Here is a 16,273-nt window from a genome sequence, read left to right as displayed (position 1 = left end):
AGCAACAAAGTAAGGTGTGAGACCTATAGACTGTATTACTTCCAGATTCAGCTACCCATTCAGCTGTTTTTAAAAGGCATTATGGTATGGACATAGCTGTTCAACTTAGAATGTACTGCAGCAATTGTGTATGGCTCTTGTTGTTAAATGTGAATGGTGTTCTTTCACATATGCTGTATACAGTGTTCATTCTAACTTCAGGATAAGAAAAGGCTAACCCAAGTGCCTTGTAGTTCTTTTACTTTTTACCTTTACTTCTCTTTTTCTATGAATGAGGCCTTTAGCCATCATTAAGGAATTACTCCTACAAACCTTGCAAGTGTACCTATTCCAACGTAGAGAAATCATTAATAAAAAACAGTAAAAAGGAGCAGTTATATTACAAAATAAATCTACCAGGCTTACAAAGAAAACAAATTTGAAAGAGCCACCTGCTGTGGAGATGAGGCAGTAATCTCAACAGCAGGAAATAAATGGAGAGAGGAAGAAAATACAAAAGCATAGACATTAAAAAAGTAATTAAAACACTTATCTCCATCGACATACATAGCAAACAAAAAAAAATCAACCACCTAGAAAACATACTCCATTGAACCTCACAACAGGAAGTAACAACGCTGCCACCATAAAAAAAAATCTCCAGCAAAATGAGAGAGATCCTTTAAAAATACAAGCCTCAGAAGTATTTACTAATGTGTTAATCACTAATGGACTGACCTTGAGAGAAGCTGAGCACCTGCAGAGCATTTGCAACTTTACTGGGCATTTAGTCTTTCAGAAGCAAACCTTTAAAAATGTAGAGAGAGTAACTCTTTAGATACCATTGGCTTTCTGTTCCATTTCTGATGAATGTCATAGCACGAATCGTAATGGTGTGTTTAATATAATCAGCTATGCGGCACAGCTTAGGTACCATATTTGGGTAATGCACTTTAGTATAGTTCATATCTAAATTGTGATGTAATATTGATCCATGGACAGCAATGTTACCAATATTGATACGAATGAATGTAACTTCTTATAAACAAATAGGTAGAACATATGCCACTGCATACAAATAGATTCTGTCATGTCTAGGGAAAACTGTACATTTGACAGCTATAAGAATTTACTTTTTCAATGTTACATTTCAAGAAAATATTTTAATGTACTTAAAACTCATGGTCCAATTTATACAATTCATGGATTGTGTGACATAAAACTGCTTTAAATACATAGATTTTGATCTCCATTTCCCCAGACCACAAACTAGACTTGTTGAAGAACAACAGAACATGCAGAAATATTAAAGGATGCTTATGCGCTTGGAATTTACAATATGTTCTTTCTTCTCTGCCATGCACCTTTGTAGTCACTCTGACCATATGGTACCTGTAGCTGCAACTCTCTGGGCAAGTGTGAAATGCTATCAGAAGTGTTACATCTGAAATATTTTTATACTCGGTGCATAAAAGGGCAGGGAGAAGGGACAGTATAGATACTTCTCTGTTAATTCGAAAGGCCCCTTTCAGAAGGGAAATGGTGGCTTTAGAAATTCACCTTTAGAGAGCAATTTTCTTAGCTCTGTATGTACTTCAGCACATCTTTTTAAGAAAATACCCCCCCCCATATAAACAAATATTGTTAACAAAAATAACTTACCAGAGCATGTCAGCTCCTCTCTAAAATTCGTATCAGTCTCTGTCCATCAGCCTTCCATGGCTCCTTTGCCCAGGGCACATGAGTGGGCACAACTTGTTATTTCTATTCCTCAAGCTGGCCAAAGGTGAGGTATTGCTGGTGCAGAACCTATGCTGCCTCATTACTGGGCTATGTTCAAGTTTCTTATGCTGATTAGCAGGCTGGGTCTCAGGTTGTCTGGGCTTAGCCTCTCAGGTATTATTTCAGGAGATTTGCATTGCCACCAGAGCAGATACACAGCTAATAATAAGTTTCTTCTGCCCACATCTGGTATCTTATGAGATTTATGCATTTTTCTTCTCATTCTCAGTAGATTCTCATAATTCAAGGCTTTCTACCTGGTCCTAGGATCTCCTGGCCCCCCCCTTCCTCAGCAAATCCCTGTCATGGAGGCTGGGAAGGGCAGAACAAGAGTTTTCTCTATAAATGTGATTTTTCAAAATCTTGTTTAACTTTGAAACATGAACAGGTTTTCATGGATATGGCAAAAGGTGGAAAGACCTCCCTACCCTCTAAATTTCTACCTAATGGTCCATATTTATATGACAAAAGAACATTTGAAAAAAAAAAAGTGAATGGGGTTTCATGTTGGTTTTGGTTTGCCAGTTTTAAGAGGTAGAAAATTGGATGTCATTGGCCAGTGAATCCAATTTTCTTTGTTTTCTTTTGAGTTCAGTTTGGATAAGTTTATAAATGTAATATCATTTTGAAACAAACTTGAAGGATTCATTATAAAAAATGTCAAAATAGCGTGTCTTGGCTTTTAAAAAAATAGTTCTTGGTATATTCAAACACAGGTTGCATTCACCAGCCTGAATTTACATTTTTACCTGAAAGTAAGGAGCTGGTAAAAACAATCCAGCCAATTCTCATCTTGAAAACTCTCTTCTGTCAGGACAGCAACAGCTAAGAATGCAAAGAGAGGGAATATTGCTTGAAAGGTGCTAGTTATTCATTTGTTTACCTGGTCCAGCTTAAGTTTTTCCAGAATGTGGTATTATTACATTTAAAAATGAAGCAAACCAGACTTTTCAGCGGTTGATGTGAGGGAAAACAGAAAACCTCACAATGCTCTAGCAAGTTTTGTCCCTGTAGGCTACTGTATACTTCCACTTCAACTTCAGCTCCATTTTTTTTTGTCTGGAGATTTGTTTTCAGTCAGGTGCCAGTGAAAACTGCATTTGACCCTTACCAAGGACGAAGGCTTATTTTGTATGTCAGTTATTAAGACTGACTGAGAAGTTCATTTGAAACTGCAAATCTGCCCAAACATGTCAGATTTAAGTAATCCAAACAATGAGTTCAAGTTCAGAAGGCATTCCTGTTTCTGGGGAGAGGGGATTTGATCAAAATAAGAGAGAGAGAGAGAGATGCTGTGCCTCTACTCCCACTTTAGTTTTCCTTTCCAGACCAGGCTAATAGTTACAGTAATAGCAGCAGTATTTATTTCCTTTTCAGGCTTAGCCGATTGATGTGTTGACGTGCCTTGATTTATTTGGTGCAGCAACCAAGTGGACTAGGTGCATTGCTTTGCATGCCAGTAGCTTACATTGTGTATGCATCACTCTTCTGTATTGCCTTGTATATCTGACAAATTGCCTCTAATCATTTAGTGATTAATATTTCATCTGGACTAGAGAATTGTGAGAGGATCTAAATTCTATCTCTTTAAATGGAGACAATGGACTTAACACCGCGAGTTAAGAAAATTGTCATGCATCAGTATTGTGACAACAAAGAGTACAGGATCTTGACAGGAAGCAGTTGTTTCTTCTAATATATATATGCATGTGTATTTTGATATGTATATATAAAGGATATGAAAAAGGGAGGATAAAGTCTGTGTTTTCCAAAGCCACTGCTATAGTGGCTAATGACTTTGGAAGGTATGTCAGACATGGGAGAGACACTGATGCTGAGGTATAGCCCACTAGAGATGGGATTGTGAGGATCAAATCAAGGCAAGAAGGAAAGAGGGCTTCATACTAAGAGAGTGATGCTTACTGAGAAACAGCTGGAGCATCTGGAGATAAAACGCACAGGGCCTAGCAAACCAGAGGGTCAGGAATAGAGATTAATTGCTTTCTACGCTGTACCTGACCCAGACTGCGGCTGTCTAGATTACCTTTTTGCAAAGGTGACCTAGATCTGTCATGCAAGCTCTTATTTTCATAACGTTTCTACTTTCTGTTTTCTCAGTAAATGTTGTTTTCCACAGCCCATAAGGCTTCATTGTGTGGTTTGTATATCAGTTGCTTCAGAAGCTTGTTCCCTGGCATCAGCAGGTAAAGGGACTGAGGCTTCAGGAAGTCCAGGGCTTTGGCTGCAGAAGGCGAGGGGCCGGGCATAGCCCTCTGCTTGTGTATGGGTGTGCAGAGTCCATCTGAACAATGCCAGTGGAATTGTCTTTCTAGGCTGTCTCCTCTTGGTTGTCTTTCAGAAGAGTTGTTCTTCAGTGCAGGTGAAAGAAATAATTGTTATCACTAGATTTTGATATAGGTTATTTAAAGGCAGGAGACCTAGAATAGTGAAAGATTCTTTCAGGACGAGAAATACCAAGTAATAAATAAAAAAGCCTTTTAAATGGCTTGCAGGTAGACTTGGAGAGCAGAGAACTGACTACCATTGGTTCCAGCCTAAAACGTAGGGGAAAGACCTCATGTTTTTCTAAGCATTTTTTCTTGGGCAGCTCCTGGCTATTTTGTACTAGTGTGTGAAATCCCTTTTGCTAAAGGATCTCTCTGATTTATCTTCACAGGGTATTTCTCTTGGATCATTATTTTGACCTAAATTGTGTCTTTCATAGATGACTGGGGTTTTTTAAATTTTATTTCTCCACTAAAAGCATTTGCTTGAAACTACATTTTTCCTCTACAGCTGTTTTTTCATCAAATGTTCTCTCTCCTGAGAGGCTCTTGGCTATTTATCAATATTTGATCTGTCTGTAAAGCATACTTCTGTGGGGTGGCCATTTATTATGAAATGGTTTGTCTCTAAAGTGGATCTTATCAGTTCTTGATCTCTTCCTCTGTTTGTCTGCCTCTGCCTGCCTCTTTCTTAGCTACCTAGTGGCTTTAAGAAGTACTCTATCTCTCTATTTTAACAAAATTAAATGCAATCATAATAATGGCAAATACTAAACAGCAAAAGGAGATACATCAGAATCCAGTACAACTTCCAGCAGATGCTAGCAAAAAGCTTGAAACTGTGCCAGGTGTTTATAGGTATAAGAGAAAAATCCCCTGCATTTCCTTCAAATGTAAATATTGCAAAATTGGTTTTCATTGACTTTTCAGCAAAATGAAAATAGTAAAATAAACAGCAAAAAATGCCACATATACTGACTACCTATTAGGCTTTTTTTTTGGTCATATCAGCTAGGCTAAACATCATTGAATCCAATGCATTCTTAATCCAACTCCTTTGATTTCAGTGACACTGAACTAGTGATGAGCCTGAACCATGAACATTGCCTCATTCCCTTAATTCTACTCTTTCTTCAGCCTATGGGAGCTAAATTACTGATGCTGTTAGAGATGAAATAATTTTCATTAGGAGATGATAAAAGTGGCAAAAATACGTGGAAAAACTATTTGTAAGGGTTTCTTGTTTTTGAACTGGGATAGATGTTAGGTAGGAAAGAAATGATCTTTAATGCAGACTGCACATCTCACTAAAGACAAGAGTGTTTCTCCCAAGAGTAAACTGAGGCCTCTGAGCTGGTTTATGGACACCTCAATAGAAGTAGTCGCATTACTCTGTCCTCTGCCTGTAGGCAGTCACTGAGAGCTTTTTCTGAGGTACTCTTCTTGCCATAGATGATTTTGCAATATATACATAGAGGAAAACTTATGCGGTTTTAAAAATAATTTCTTTAATGCATTTTACATATTGTATTTTCAATAGCAGTAAGTATTTCTGGTAGCCTCTTAAGATACCCATTATTCATTCTTCATTAGCTGATAGTCCAGTCTACCCAGAAAGTACAGCATTCAAAGTTCTTGAAGTTCAGTACATGCTGGTATTTTCTAACCTTATTTTTCTCAATATCCAACTATAGATCAGTGGTGTTTTGAAAGTCAGGTGTTCAGCAACTTAGTCATGATTTTTTTTATAAAGAGAGATCAACAAAGTGCTCAATAACATGAGATTTTTGAAATGCAAAAATGTCAGGACTTTTTTATTTGCTTTTTGTCTTGTAAGCCTTTTGAATTCACTGAGAGCATGTTTTCATTTTACTCCCTGAAGTGTATTTTTAGTTTTAACAGGTTTTTTTCCGTTTTGTATTATAGTAACTTCATTCAGGGATCTAGAGTTTTAAGAAACTTCCCTCATATCAGGTAACTCATGAAAAAATCCTAAGCTTTCTCACAACTGAGTCCTGGTATTACGATATAATGAGACAGATTTTTGCTGCTTAAGTAATGTAAAAAGGCCCTAAACCTTCCCTACTTGGTACAGCACTCCTCAATGTGCAATCCTGCTTTATTGTTGACAGTAACATGATGTTATTGGGGTTTTCCAGACCAGTATGTCTCAAAGAGAAGAAACATTAGTCTGCTGCCATCCATGCCTGAGAATGGAGGGAACACAGATTGCTTTTCATGCTCCAATTCCGCCTGCTTGCTCTGAGGACTCCTTGGTTCTAGTGTGTTTTCTTAGAAAAATTGCTGATGTTTACTCCATTTCAGTATATAATTATTAATTAGCATACTTTGATAATATTATGTCTTTTAGATGTAAATATGAAAGTCAAGGTCCTGTTGAAAATACCCTGATAGATCATTGCATTTGCATGAAAAAACTGTTTTAACTTCTGTGTCAACTAGACTGTTTTTTTTGTGCTGTTCAAATGTTCACACAGCAACAAGAAGATATTCTTGATAATTGGAAGATACTTTTTGCTGCTTTCTTTTAATTGAAAGGTATTTGTTGCTATTATTAGTTGTGAGGTGTACCCCTGTCTGTATCCTACAGCTTCTGTAAAAGTGTGTGCTATTAATAACTATAAGTAAATGTCAGCCAATAAGGACTTTGGGGTTTTGAGAAAACAATCAAGAATGGCAAAAAATGATGGCATACAGATACTCACAGATAAGACAGATCTACAGCATTGCCATTTGTCCTCCTTTCCTCATCAGTTAAGCTGTTTATTATTGCCTCATTTGTATTATCTGCAGACTAGCTATATTGAAGAATGCCTCAGAACAAAGGGAACAAAACCATTTCACAGCAGTAAGTTACATGCGCATGCAGATAGAGCGATACAAGAAAAGCTTACAAGAGTCTTCTCTTCCCCAGTAGCTTCCCTGCTTTTGCACCCTGTATATCCTGTTTTCTCTAATCCTTTCCTTTGTGTTTGTTTTGGTATGAGTTATATGAATACACAGGTTATCCAGCAACCTTATTTTCAAGTGCCAGTACTATTAAAAGATCATGAGTTATGTAAGCTACAGACTACAAACATGAAACTACAGTCATCTGTGATGTTCTTTTAGAAACATCTAACGGTTTGTAAAAGTGCTTGTATTGAGGAGGTTTTTGAGAATGTGTATGTATGTCAAATATGTATTGGTCATTGAAATTTCCCTTGTAGTTCTGATATGCCTTAAAATATCTGTTTTAGGTTTGCCAGAACCAAACAGAGACAGTATATTCCAAGGACTGAGAATGGATCAAGGATTCTACACATCTAAAGACTTCCTACCTTTGGTAGCAATGGCAAGTAAGCCAGGTATGTGATATTATGTTTTTGTTGTAATCATGTTCAGTAAGTCATTAGCAGTTACTGATATATCAAAATGGACAGCTGGTTACACAGCAGCACATCCAGTTATGAAGCACCTCCCAGTGAATAGGTCTGGGGCAGGGTTTTCTCTTGGTGAGTTGCAACCTCAGGAGTGTGGTCAGGAAAGTCAGTCCTAGAGACTGTAAAGCAAATAGTCATATATAAAAATATAAGTACATGGGAAATCATTACCCCTAATAAGTTATATTTGTTATTTTGAATTATATTCAAAAGATGTCATAAGCTTCTCATTTATATAAAGTAACTTGATATAAATAGTATATATAAGATGGTCTGAAAAAATCTGATATTAAAGAAGGTGTTGCCAACCCATACAAGCAGCTGCTTTGTATATTGTTGATAAATGATTTTACTTGATCCCAAGCCATGTGCTGCATGTTTTACAGACACATTTAAGGGAGCACTAATTCCTTACCCAAACAACTTACAGTCTAAGACTCAGAACAACAGTAGTATGCCAGGAGTTAGTAAGACAGCACTCAGTTCATAGGCACCAAATGCAGTCTAGTTTTATGCTTTTACATCTTTTTTTTGAGTACAGATGGCTGTGTTTGCTCCCCAAGGAGTATAGCTGCTTTCAGTGGCCCTGAATGTGAAGTCATAAGCCCAAGATGAATGTATGAGATGGAGCTCGAGATTTCTATGCCATGTTCCCTCATGGTCTAGATTGCCCAATGTGTTGATAAAAAAGAAATTCCATGTACAGTTTTCTGGGCATATACTTAGTGCAATATGAGGTCTTGTACATAGGACCACATATTTAACCACACATATACCTTTTTTTTCTACAAACTGATTTTCTTCTGAGCATTCAGAAATTTCTTTTAGTGTCATACAGGGTTGCCCCCGTATTTGGTAGACTTTCCATAAACAATGTGTTGAAGAATATATCTTCTGCAGCAAATCATTCTGCATATAAAAGTGAAGTTTATGCAAAATACTTAGGAAGGGAAATTCTGCATCCCATTAGTCCCATCTCTCTGCTATTTTGATCAAGTGCTTATTTCTTACTGTTTTCTTAAGCTCATAGTGACCTCAAATGGGTTGGGAGAAAAGGCTGGGGTTTGTTTGGTTTTCTTTTTAAGAAATAGATGTTTAAAAATGAAACAGATTGAGAATCTGAATTGCAAAACATTTGTGGATTAAAAAGGAAAAATAAATCCTGCAAAAGAATGCCCTCTTGTAATAATTTGACTAAAAATACTTTATAGAATTCTGTGTGGACACATAATAGTCATGTACTGTATGTCACCTGCCTACATGAGGATCCTATATAATGTGATCTGCATCTTTTAGAATGTTGCAAAGTAGCATTCTCGATTTGCCAGGATATACAATGATATTTTTTTATATTAAGTCTATGTCGTGGTGGTTTAACCCCAGCCAGCAGCTAAGCACCACACAGCTGCTTGCTCACTTGCCCCACCCAGTGGGATGGGGGAAAGAATTGCAAAAAAGTAAAATTCGTGGGTTAGGATAAAGACAGTTTAATGGGACAGAAAGGAAGAAAATAATAACAATAATAGTAATAATAATAATAATATGACAATAATAATAAAAGGATTGGAATATACAAAACAAGTGATGCACAATGCAATTGCTTGCCTCTCACTGACCGATGCCCAGTAGTTCACGAGCAGCGATTGGCCCCTCCTGGCAAACTCCCCCCAGTTTATATACTGGGCATGATGTCACATGGTATGGAATACCCCATTGGCCACTTTGGGTCAGCTGTCCTGGCTGTGTCCCCTCCCAGCTTCTTGTGCCCCTCCAGCCTTCTTGCTGGCTGGGAGTGAGAAGCTGAAAAATCCTTGACTTAGACTAAACACTACTTAACACACTGATGTTTTTAGTTGTTGCTATCAACATTATTCTCATACTAAATCCAAAACATAACACTATACCAGCTACTAAGAAGAAAATTAACTCTATCCCAGCTGAAACCATGACAGTCTACAATGAAAAAAAGGATGAACTTTGAAGAACTAACCTTTTCTGACTGACGGTAATAGTAGCTCTTTGTTGTTGTCTGTTAATTAACATGGTCTCTTTTACTTAATTTCCTAGTGTCTGTCTGCAGCTGTAGCTACCTCTGGCTCTCTAAAGCATGGAATTTTAAAATAAAATATATGTCCTATATCCAGCTCTATCCTTTTTTTTTTTTTTACAATGACATTTCTCTAAATAATAGACATAATAGACTTATTCACAGTAAAATAGATATTCTGCCTGCTTACTAAGTTCTGAATACCACTTGTTAATATACTTTCCTCCAAAAGGGGTTCTCCTTGCAAATACATAGATGTGAATTTACCTTGGGAGTGGCCTTGTCACCAAGAGCAAAGTGAGCTGCTGTGACTGATCCATTCTAGACGAGTCCTGTAATGGCACTCTGAGCTGCCATTCCCCTGCTGCGCTTGTGCTTTTTCCACTGCTCAATGTACAATTTTTGTGAAGGATTAAGTTCATTAAAAATAAATGAGAAAAGTTTGGAGAAAATTTTAGAATAAGAAGCCTATTAAGTAAATAGTAAATGCAGTGCCATATGGGGGGAAAATGATACCATTTGCCATACATTAAGCATTTTAGAAATGGAGAGAGAATATGTGTATTAGGATGTTGTTTCTCACTCTGTTTATATGTCTAAATTGAAAGCATTGTTTACTTGAACAATACCTGTGTTTCTTCACAATTGCATGTGAAAATCTGCTGCTACTATAGCAGGATACTCGAGTTACAGTGCAATGATTAAATGGCCAGCTTAGCACCTCCTGAATGAAATTATCACAAGCTCATTGAGAATATAGTTTTATATTGTTTATGGCATTATTTTTTAAATTGCAATAATTTGCGTAATCAACAGTTGTATTTAAACTTGTGATAAAGTGCAGTCTCATACAAGCAACACACACAGTTCAGTTTTACTTAAGTATTTCTTGTATAATCAAATCATCAAATACAAGCTGTAGATGATGAACACATAATGTTGTCATTCTCTCCATGTAACTTTTTGCAAATTGTTTGTAGAAAGCCACTGTAGATTAAACGTTTTCTCCCAGTGGAAGATCTAGGAATTACTGTAATAACAATATTCTTTCTGCCTCATGTTCAGCTGCTGTAGAGAATAGCCTCTGAGAACTGTATCATTGCCAGAACAGTGTCAGTGCCTTGTAGAAAATTGACTGAGGGGACTAACTTTGAGAAACTATTACACAAAACTATCAACAACTGGTCATCTTTTGAAAAATACCAAGTATTATTCTTTATAATCTGTTAAAAGGTGTTATTTTTTTTAACTGGGAGGATAATGAATATGATAAGAGAGAAACTTACTTTTTGAATAAAAATATATCACATTGCTAATTTCAACTTGACAGGACCCACAATCCTACAAACGTGTTGTCATTTGAATTCTTTCCAGATAGAAAGGTGCAGCTGCTTAGAGTACTGACTATGAAATTATGTATATGAGCATATCTTAAAAACGGAAATAAAACTGTCTTTCAGTGAAGCAGAATAATTTGATAGTGACACTCCATGCTTGGAAGCTGTAAGATGCAATTTTACACTGCTTTGAGTACAAGTACCTTTTGAGTGGTCATGCAGAAATGGTTTCTCTACTTGAAAATGGGGTTTTCCTTTCATCTTTCAGGGATGTGTGCCTGTCACTCTCCATTGCCATCAATACATGGAACTGTGATTGTACTTGGGGCAGGAGACACTGCTTTTGACTGTGCAACATCTGCTTTACGCTGTGGAGCTCGTCACGTGTTTGTGGTCTTCAGGAAGGGATTCACTAATATCAGGGCCGTCCCAGAAGAGGTAAAACTAAATAACAGCATTTATGAGAAGGAATATTGGTTGTTATTTCTACAGGGCCTGAAAGTGTGCTCTAGGTACTTAGAAGACATCTACTAAAGGTTTTGTTTATAAAATGCTCTTAAAATGTATAAATGTTTATTAACGATCTGAGGCCCACTTTATATAGTCTCTGTATAAATAATTTTCCTCTGTTGTACCCGTTTCCTGTAACGTCAGAGAGGTGCTTTTGCATACAGGGGGTAGAATTTCTTGTAAATTAGAAAATACAGTAAAATTTTTAATCTTGGAAGCACCCCAGAGATCAAACAGCCATTTGAGTATTGTAGGTGACTCTTCAGGTCATGGTTAGATCCTAGAATGATACCTTCTGGCTGCTGTCTAATGAATCTCAGTGATCTTGACGTTGCCTTGGGAACCTATAAAATCTTGTAAGAAAATTACTTACGGTGATTTTGGCTTTGAATCACTGCCAATGGCAATAAAGCAATGTCATTTATCACAGATTTCAGTGTTGAGTTTGATTTTTAGTTTGGCTTTGCACTTTGGCATTTATCAGGACATCTGCACATTTTGAAACTGACTCCGCTTCCTCAATATATCTATACTACAGGAGATTTTTTTCAGTTTAGATCTCCTTATTTTGGTGGTCTTTTTCCATTATCATTTATTTCGTACATACTTTACACTTTTGTATACTTGAGGATATCAGGACATGTAATGCATCTTTATAAAGAGATTTATGGTAGTTTGGTCATCTCTTTCAAGAAGGTGGGCATCTTAGAGATCTTGTAGAAGGGGAATAGAAGTGCAAAAAAAGTAATAGAGGGTCTCTTGATGAATACTTTACTTCTGTTGCACTTCATTTAAGAATCTAGACACAATGAGATTACCGAAGCCATTGAACAGACAGACTCATGTGCTATTCAGATTCTTACTAATCAAGAATCAGCTGTCACTGAACCAAAATCTTTGTTAGCAGCCTGGTAAATTCCTAAAAGTTGTCAGTGTTTGTACTCATCCCATCATGCAGTGGCCTTGAAAAAAAGTAAAATAAAAGTAGCTTCAGCTAGTAATGGCCATGCTAGAATGATGTCAGGTTAGATATTACATATTCAGAAAAGTTGTCGTGTAAACATAGACAATCAAATCCTGAAGATTTTGCTAAGACAAAATGCTGTTTGACTTCAGCAGGTTTACCACAGGAGAGATTCAGAAGATCTTAAGTATGGATTGTCACTCAGAAAACTGTTGTTTGCACGTGGTGGTCAGCATTTAATAACATCTTAAAATCACAGTAAACAGAAATTAGGGCATATACTTAATTAATACTAGGCCTCTTCTTAAAAGACACAGATAGTTGCATAAGGTAACTCTTTTGCCCTTGAAGGAGTTATACCTATTCAAAGTAACAGAGAACAATAAGAAAATATATTGGAGAAATATTTGCATTGCAAATTTACCTAGTGTCACTGTCTAGAACTGCTTTACTTAATAGCACGGAAGGCTCTGAAGTTGGTATTAAGATGACTGTATACCGTACACAGGTGACTTCTACTACAGAAGAATGCGTGGTAGCATCTTGAGTCAAAAAATGTTGGGGTTTTTGTTTGTTTGTTTGTTTTTTCATAAAAACACAACAATGTTCAAGTTATATATTTTATTGCTTCTACTCTACAGATGGAACTTGCAAAAGAAGAGAAGTGTGAATTTCTACCTTTCCTCTCCCCTCGGAAAGTTGTACTTAGAGGTGGACAAATTGTTGCTATGGAGTTTGTTCGAACCAAACAAGACAATGAAGGAAACTGGAAAGAAGATGAGGATCAGGTTGTCCGTCTGAAAGCTGATGTGGTGATCAGTGCCTTTGGCTCCGTTTTAAGTGACAATAAAGGTAACCCTGACTAATGCATTCTGTAAATGCTGATTGTTATTTTAGCCACAGCCATTTCCTGTCCTTTGACAGTTTTGTGAAATGAGTCGTCTGGAGGTTACACAGTTTGTGACTGCTGGTCCTTCACAGGAATTTCTTTGTCCTTCAGGTATACCTCTTAGAACAAAACTTGAGGCTCTGATAACAAAGTAGTTTTCTGTATATCATTGCATAGAGCAGGAACTCAGATTAGAGGTAGAGTTGCTCAGTATATATCTTCCTTTCCTCTCAATGCAAATGGGATCTCAAAGAATACTCTTGGGGATTTCTTCTGGTCTCACTAATTAACTTTATAGAAACTCATTATACTACAACTTTGAACTGAACTGATCTGATCTTTGAAACTTCTTTTTTTTTAATCTATTAAATTAAGCAAGAATTAGGACAGATTCGTTATTGTGGTTCAGCTGGTCTGGGTATCACTCATTTCTTGTGCATACGCAATAAAACTAAGCTTTGGTCTTAAAAATTAACAATTACATAGTTCCATATTAAAGATACAGAAATTGCCATAGAGATGGCATTTCAGAGATTGAACAAATTGTCTGGCTGTAGCAGGAAGAGAGCTGAAGAACATGAGTACAACTAAGAACATGGGAACTGAGCAGAGCTCATACTGTTTTCTGACACTAGGTTAGATTTAAAGAGTTCAGGCACATACATCAGATGTGCCTTGAAAGTAAAAAACACTGACTCAGCAGAAGACAGATTGATAAAATGAATAGATCTTCAGCCTGGAGACGCTCATCAACATTAGCAGGTTCTGAAAGCCTTAGTGATCGATGTGCCTACCTCTCCAGGGCATGGTCATGCCAGCCAACTAACCCATGACATGTTGTCATGGTCCTTTGGGTATAAATGCTCTGACGGAGGACTTGGCAAGTGCCTCAGAGTGCGCGTCGCCAGAAAATTTGGTAATTAGATGCTGGTTCTGCCATTGCAAGGGGAATTTCAGAATTTCTTAGCATAACATGGTTTTTTGAATCTTTTCAATCAAGGAAAATCATAAATCTAAAATAATCTAAGCAGAGTCTAGTAGCATTTGTGGTCATACCTCAGACATAAAATGTATGACTTCTCACATCTGCATTTTCTGTGTATGCCTCATAGATAACACTGTTTTAAATGAAGTTAAAGAAATGAGTTTTCTGATAGTAAGATTTTGTAGAGTTACTGGTAAAATTATACAAAAAGTGTACTCAATTCACAGGAAGACAAAACATTAGTTAATGAAAATAAATTATAGGTCCCATTGAAGAATTTTAGAATACAGCCGCTAGCAGAGTCGTCTGTAATCTGAATGAGCTACTCGGTGCTTCCTGTTCACCAGTCCAGTTGTATATAAAGTTAAACCATCATATAGCCATGAGAAGAGTCTAAACACTCCTACAGTAAAAAAGAAGGATCGACCTGGTTCCCTGAGGAACATGTGAAGTTAATTCCAGGAGCATTCCTAGCTTATGTGTGTTACTATTCCTTTGGGATAGGTTCATGCAGCTTAGGCTGTTATCTAGACAGCAACTGTACCCAGCTACGTACAGTGCTAATTACTCAGGGCTGCCTCCTGCCCTGCAGTTGCCTTCTGCTCTAAAGGACACAGGAGGTGCAGCCTACGTCTCTTTGAGAGAACAGACTCCCATTCCACTTGGAGATGTATTGATGTACAAAGAGTCTGGCATCTGTGTTGGTCATGTTTTAGGGCTCAGTCTAACCTTCAGGAAGCAGGGAGAAAATTAAGAATTTTTTTTAATCTTTAGGAGATTCATGAATTATTCCAATGGTGGAGTTTACTTGACTGAGAATTTTAGAAAGTTTTGTTGTTGTTGTTTTTAAAACCCTCTGTTTAAGTTTTTTGGAAGGTTTTCTAGAACCTCATGTGGTAAATCAAATATTAGCGTGTGCAATCAGTATGTTTTGTTGTGATTCATAGACCCTGTGATAAAGGAGTGATTCTGTTTTCTCCCACATTAAAAACTGCTTCAGCTAAAAGGTTGAACTTACTGTGTTGCTTAGCCATAATACTGTGCCAGTCTTGTATCTCCTAGTACGCATTCACTGTCTATATTAGTTGTTGTGAGGATTTTAAATAGGAACATAAAATAGGAGGGGAACAAAGTCATGCAGTGAGCTGATCATGAAAGAAGAGAGTCATTTACCTTGGGGGTGAGCAATACACCTCATTTTCGCACTGTATTTTTGGTGTAACTGCTGTTAGAATAGCAATCAAATAACAAGGAAAAAGGCAAGGCATTTGTTTTGGATGTTGTGAAAGTGAAAAGAAACTAAAACATGAGGAAACAAAGTGTTTATTTTGAGCATATCATTTCAGTTGCTTTTAAATCTCTCTTTTTTGACTAAGCTGTCTTAATGAAAGTCAAATTTGCTTTTCACCATTGAGCTGGATTACAACCAAATCTCCAGGCTACCTCAACATACATAACAAAAAGAAATGAAAAAAAAAAAAACCCAAACCCAAACCAACAAAAGCATCTTATCTTCTTAGTGTTTTGGTTTTTTTTTTTTTAAAAAGGAAGTGCATTTTTGTATTCCAGAGAGAGAGAGAGTTTTAAGTATTCTCCACCAAAAGATGGAGATGAAAATTCTGGAGATACTTAAAACTGGACAATGCCATGAGCAAACCGATCTGACTTGGAACTTGATCTCACTTTGAAGAAGGGGATGGTCTAGGTGACCTCCAGAGGGCCCTTCTAGTCTGAATTATTCTATGGCTGAATGACTCAGATGCAGGTTGAATAAATGTGTTAATTGTTGCTCATGCAAAAAGCTCTATCAATTGACTTAATTCATAAGGCACCTCAGGGAACTGCAAATGCAGTATTGATAAGAGCTAAGCTAGCAGGATATGTCCTATTTGTTATTAATATTGTTAAATGCTGATGCTACTGATAGAAGAATAAAGAAAATACTACAAAAACCAGAGGGATTAAAAGCAGACTTAGCCCCAGTTCAGCAAAGTCTTCAGGGCAGCCTTGATGCTCATGTTTTAAAGTTTTGTTTAATAAGACATAAGCATG

General features: G+C 36.9%; 1 protein-coding gene across 2 annotated transcripts in view; it reads left to right on the top strand.

Moving 5' to 3' along the window:
• Window positions 1-16,273, top strand: part of DPYD (dihydropyrimidine dehydrogenase) — a 365,931-nt gene that overhangs the window by 159,744 nt on the left and 189,914 nt on the right. For both annotated transcript variants that reach the window (XR_011325793.1, XM_069789317.1), the window contains exons 9-11: window positions 7,307-7,414; window positions 11,142-11,311; window positions 12,989-13,199. Coding sequence is in view for 1 of the 2 variants with exons in the window: in XM_069789317.1 (XP_069645418.1) it covers window positions 7,307-7,414; window positions 11,142-11,311; window positions 12,989-13,199 (489 nt within the window). In the remaining variant the exon portion in view is untranslated. The remainder of the gene's footprint in view (window positions 1-7,306; window positions 7,415-11,141; window positions 11,312-12,988; window positions 13,200-16,273) is intronic.

This window comes from Haliaeetus albicilla, chromosome 8, assembly GCF_947461875.1.
Source record: "Haliaeetus albicilla chromosome 8, bHalAlb1.1, whole genome shotgun sequence".
NCBI classification, from domain to species: domain Eukaryota; kingdom Metazoa; phylum Chordata; class Aves; order Accipitriformes; family Accipitridae; genus Haliaeetus; species Haliaeetus albicilla.
The sequence above is the reverse complement of the archived record's forward strand: the minus strand, read 5'-3'. Positions and strand labels throughout refer to the sequence as shown.